Raw genomic sequence first — 5,802 nt, 5'->3', positions numbered from 1 at the left:
AAATATTATGGGAAGGGAGTGGCAGAAAGAGGGAGACAGCGAATCCTAGGCAGGCTCCATACTGTTAGTGTGGAGCCTGACGTGTGGCCCAAACGCATGAAACCCGGAGATCATGACCTAAGCCAAAGAGTCAGAAGCTCAACTGACTGAGCCACTCAGGGGCCCCTAAAAATGTTTTAATTTAAAAAGTGTGGTCATATTTGGAAAATTTTTATACTTTTTTTTTTCTCCCATAAAGGCTTTATCACATCTCTGCATATTTTGATATTAGATCCAGAAATAGACTAGTGAAGTGGTAAATTGATGCAAAAATCTTTTTTTCAGCTACTTTAGAAAAATTAACAAAGGCCCCCTGTTTTCTAGAACCTTTTTTTTTTATTATCTTCTAAATTTGAAAGAGGACTTCAACTATCTCCATTTTGACCTCAAACTTTCTAGTTGATTAAGTTCTTCTTTCTGGTTTATCTCTTAACTGGGGCAAAAGGCCTTGCCGGCAAAAGCATCCTGGTGATGGAAACTGGAACCACCTCCCTCAAGCAATTAGGACCGTCCTGAGCCAGCTAGACCCCACCCAGGATGGACTCTAAGACTGTGTCAACTTGACCTTCACTGCCCTTCTGCATGAGGCCACCAAAATGTGTTCCACATTTTCCTTACATAAACCTGGAATTATGGGTGGAAGAACTACTGGGCCTTCCGGAATTGAGTTTCCTGTCTTTTTAAGACTTTTAAGTAATAACCTATAACCTTGCCAACATTTTTTTATTCTGAATAGACTTGCAAGTCAACAAATATTTCTTGACTGCCTATGCTGTATAAGGCATGGGGATTGCATTTTCAGTGAAATGAGAGAGGAGTCTGTCCCTCAGATATTTGACTGATAAACTAGTATGTCTTATGTAAGTGTGACAATAGGGAAAGCTCAATCTTGGCCAGATAAATGGGTGAGTTTATTATGTGTTTTAGCAAGCTTTAACTCCTCCACTGGTAACAGTTCTTTGTACTTCCTAGAGTAGCGGCTAAGATGTGTCCTGGAAACTTTCCTTTTTTGATGCGTATTTTCTAATTATGTCAGGCCTTCCTGAAGGCTATCTTTGAATAGCCTTTTCTGTCCGTGTGATGGCAAAGGCGCTGGCAGGTTTTCAAGTTTTCGCCTGTTTGGAGCTTTTCTGAAGTGCTGTGGGTTCTACCACAGAGCAGAGCTAGGTGACAAAGGCTCACTACCGGACCTCTGCAGGATCCTACCCAGCAGCCGGAACGCGCCTGCGTACCGCAGCCCCTTTGTTGCTCAGGCGCTGGGGTCCGGCTGCGCCTGCGTGGAGGGCTGGCGCCGGCAAGTGTGCTGCACCGCTGGCACCGGCTGGGGGCGAGCAGACTTCGAGCCGCTGCCGCCGCCGCCGCCGCAGCCGTTGCGACCGCCGCAGCGGAGTTCAGAGGGCCCGGAGGTGGGGGACTTCCAACACGGTGGCTGAAATGTCGTCCACCGCGGCTTTTTACCTTCTCTCGACCCTGGGAGGGTACTTGGTGACCTCATTCTTGTTGCTCAAATACCCGACTTTGCTGCACCCGAGAAAGAAGCAGCGATTCCTCAGTAAACACATCTCTCACCGCGGAGGTGAGAGGGGTCCCCAGATCCCGATGGCGGAGGTGGGGGAGGCTTTTTTCCCCACTAGAGCTTAGGGTCCTTTGAAGCCCCGCAAAAGGCAGGGGGGTGGAAATAACGTGAGAGTTTGAGGAAGAATGGAGTGTGCGAAAGAGGGCTTTCTGTAGGTGAAGGCGATGTGACGGGGAGGTCTCCTGAGGGAAGGTAAGGGGTCTTTAGAGAGAGCCAAGGTGGGGAATTTCTCGAGTGCAGCAGCGTCAGGGGTTCTCTGAAGGAGGAAGGACTGGGGTGAGAATTAAGGGTAAATGGAGCGTTTCTCGGCAGATGGAAGGATGATCGCAAGGTCCCTTCCTCGCAGCGAGGCACCAGGAGGGTGGGGGGAGCGCCGGGCAGAGCCAGGGGTACCCAGACGGAGCACCTGAACCGACTGCTCCGAGCAGAGCCAGTGGCTGATCCGGGGCGACATGCTTCAAAATTTGAGGAACTGCGTAAACCTGGAGCGTGCTGCAGCCGGTTGTCTGCAGTCCCTGGGGCTGGTCCCACCCCTACCCCCCTCTCTGAGCACTGATAATTAAGAAGAGAGGGAAACCGAGTCACTGACCGGGGGACACTTCCCAAGGTCACAATTCGAGCTTGGGCTGGATTGGGACAGAAACTGGAGCGTCCTCGTTCCCAACGCTGCAAGCCTTACACCTGTTTTTTTGTGTGTGTATTTTTTTTAAGCCCCACCCTGCACCTCAGCAATGACACCTGGATTTCCTAAAGAGGAAAAGATGATGTAGTTTATGATAGGACTGTATTTGTTTAAAGAAAAAGAAGTTGCTTCTTGGAAAAGTGTCTTACAAAGGAGCCTAGATAGTCCACCCTATAGTTTACCCAACAGCAGGCCAAGTCTTTGCTTTTTCATTATTGCAGAATAATGTGTCTTTATTTTATTTCAAGATGATGTGTAAAATGTGAAACTGGATTAAGTAAAGTAATTTTAATTGTTTAGAGCTGAATGTTAAACTAGGTTAAAACGGCTTGGAATTTACAGTCTAATACTTGAAATGGTAAATTCTAGGAGTTTACAGTCTAAAACTTGATTTAGTACCATACCTTTTCTAACAAGAATTGGCCAGGAATACAGTTTTAAATATCACAGAAATGCATTAGCATTCTTGTGTATAATCTGTACAATTTTATTTTAAAAACAGTCCTAAAGAATGACTTCAATAGTATGCTAGTCTCCTTACTCATGAAAAGCATCAAAGGTTTTAAGGAGTCACCAGCGAAATGCCATGTTACTGCTTATTTGGTTTATCAGTGTGGTTTAAAAATTTTTTCTTTATGTTTTATTTTATTTTTGAGAGAGAGAGAGTGCGCAGCAGGGAAGGGACAGAGAGGGAGACACAGAATCCAAAGGCAGGCTCCCAGCTCCAGGCTCTGAGCTAGCAGGCAGCATAGAGTCCAATGTGGGGCTCAAACTCACTAACCTCGAGATCATGCCCTGAGCCAAAGTTGGATGCTTAACCAACTGAGCCGCCCAGACACCCTGGTTTATCTGTGTTTTAATTAGATACATAGTTAAACTGTAGGAGGACATGACTACTAATGTCCCTTCAATCATTAAAACCCCAAACCAACTTTTAGTGTTTAAATTGTTGTAGAAGCAATTTTCAAAGGTAGTAGTCCTTTTATTTTAGAGATAGGCAGTACATGTACTACAGTTGTGTTTACTGATAATTTTTTTAAATAGTTGCTTGTTTTATTTTCAGTTTGTTTTTGTATGTATGTATGTATGTATGTAATTTCTACACTCGGCGTGGGGCCTGAACTCATGATGGCAAGATCAAGAGTTGCATCCTCTTCTGACTGAGCCAGACAGGTGCCCCATGTTTACTGATTGAAAAAAAAAGAAAAATGTGCTTACTAAACGCCCAAACCAAAAACAAAACTAGACCCTCTAAAAAGCTATCTAAACTGTCATTATGGATGGTCTAAATTTTATTTTAGAATAAATACATGTTAATCTTTGAATTTTTGTTGACACTCTACAGATGAAAAAATCAGTACTCTATTGAGGTTAAAATGTGCTGGATCAACAAAACCAGTATCAAAACCAGGATAAGCTGGATCTCCAATGCTCATTTACTGTTGGAAATACTTTAAAAATATTTTTCTCAAGATACTAAGTCATTTCAGTTGTTTTAATTTCACCCTTATGTAAGATTTTCCATTCATTATTTGTAAATATGGCATCATGAGTATTTGTAATTTCTGAGACATATAGCTGAAACTGTCATGAGAATCTTGTTAAATACCTACAGACTTTAATCTGTTTCCTTATATGATAGTTCTAACACAATGTAGTAAGTTCCCGTGTTCTTAGTGTGTAATATACTTTTGTTGAGTATGTGCACCAAGTAATACAATTGAATCCAGAGTGAATAGAGGAGATATTTACTAAAAAATACTTTGTAACTCAAGATACTAAATTTCTGGAAAGTAATAGATAAGGGAGGAGTCACCTCCTTCCTTACTCTGAATTTTTGTCTTGGACACTGCTAACAGCTATCACTAGTCTCCCTGTACATATTACTAACATTTGGGCTAATTCTCTATTGCCCTAACTTCAGATGCCTGATACTTCATGTAAACCAGATATATGACCGTTCCAAGATTGAAACATTGATCAAGGAGCGCCTGGGTGGCACAGTCGGTTAAGCATCTGACTCTTGGTTTCAGCTCCAGTCGTGATCTCATGGCTAATGAGTTCCAGCCCCACATCAGGCTCTGCACTGACGGTTTGGAGCCTGCTTGGGATCCCTCTCTCTCCCATTCTCTCTACCCCTCCCCCCACTCGTTCTCTCTCTCTCTCTCTCTCTCTCTCTCAAGTTAAAAAAAAAAATTGATCAAAATATGTGTACAAAGTCTATACACCATAATTGCCATACCCTGAAACCCTTAATGTGTACTATATTATGTTTGCTGTAAAAGCATTATCACCTGGGTCAGATTCTGGACCTACCACTAGTTAGCTTTGGGAAGAAGACTTCGTTTCCTTGTTTATAAATTGGGACTGTTTGCTTTGCTTCTTTTTAGGTTGTTATGAAGATTAGGTATATAAAATGCACTTGGGGAGCCTGGGTGTCTCAGTTGGTTAAGCAGCCGGCTTTTGATTTCGGCTCAAGTCATGATCTCATGGTCGGTGAGTTCGAGTTCTGCATCAGGCATTGTGCTGATGATGCATAGCCTGCTTGGGATCCTCTCTCTCCCTCTCTCTCTAACCTGCCCTCTCTCTCTCTCAGAAGTAAATAAATAAACTTAAAAAAATTAAAAATAAATCAAATGCACTTTGAAAACTGTGAAATTGTTTAGAAACACCAGTATGGATATAGGAGATCCACATATGTATTTTGCAGTAGATCTTTGAATTGATTGAGAAGGAATAAGCTCACCCTATACTTATGTTTTCAAAGTTTTAATGAACATAGTGCCTTTTATTAAGATTGATTGTCCTTGAAAGAAGAAATGAAGGTTTCAAAAATTAAATGCTCTAGGCTTATTTTGTTCTTGCCTCTTTAAAGCATACACTGTATCCTATTATATTATAATAGGAAATGTTAATACATCTGGTTTCTTTTCTAAACTGAGTTCCTCAAGGGCAGGTTTCAGATTTTATTAATGCTTCTGTCTCTCACTTCTAGCACAGGTCCTAACATAATTAAAATAATAGCTTATTGTTTGCTAATTATCTACTGCATGTTAGATCCCTCCCATGTGTTTACTAAATATTTTGACCAAAGAACATCTTTTATAAGTACAATGTATTGATGAAACACCGATAGGATCAAAGATATACCCTTTGGATTAAATGGAGAGCAAGCAATAGTTTCAAAGTTCATTTTCTTAATTTCTCCATTAAAGTATGAATTTTATTAATGTTCTTTGCAATTGCATAAGTAACTCATGTTCATTGTAGAATATTGGGAAAATTTAGAAATGAAAAAAAGAAAAAATAGTTCCGCAGACTTTACTATCATAACACAATCTGTTAGCATTTTGAAGTATATCCCTTTAAATACATATTTTCTGAATCATAATGTATGTACATTTATTTCAGATGCCAACTGAGTTGGCTAGAGACACGATTGTAGGGAAATAGGGAAATAACTTACTTTTTTTTTTTAAATATTTTTTTTTTTTTTTTAATTTTT

General features: G+C 41.0%; 1 protein-coding gene across 2 annotated transcripts in view; it reads left to right on the top strand.

The window, feature by feature from the left end:
• The first annotated feature begins 1,339 nt into the window (after positions 1–1,339).
• GDPD1 (glycerophosphodiester phosphodiesterase domain containing 1) overlaps positions 1,340–5,802 on the top strand; it is a 56,219-nt gene continuing 51,756 nt past the window's right edge. For both annotated transcript variants that reach the window (XM_077745537.1, XM_077745536.1), the window contains exon 1: positions 1,340–1,615. In XM_077745537.1, the coding sequence (XP_077601663.1) occupies positions 1,474–1,615 (142 nt within the window). In that variant the 5' untranslated portion in view covers positions 1,340–1,473. The remainder of the gene's footprint in view (positions 1,616–5,802) is intronic.

The sequence above is a fragment of the Crocuta crocuta genome, unplaced genomic scaffold (assembly GCF_008692635.1).
Source record: "Crocuta crocuta isolate KB4526 unplaced genomic scaffold, BGI_CrCroc_1.0 scaffold333, whole genome shotgun sequence".
NCBI lineage: Eukaryota > Metazoa > Chordata > Mammalia > Carnivora > Hyaenidae > Crocuta > Crocuta crocuta.
Note: the sequence above shows the minus strand (reverse complement) of the source record. Positions and strands in the feature narration are given on the sequence as shown.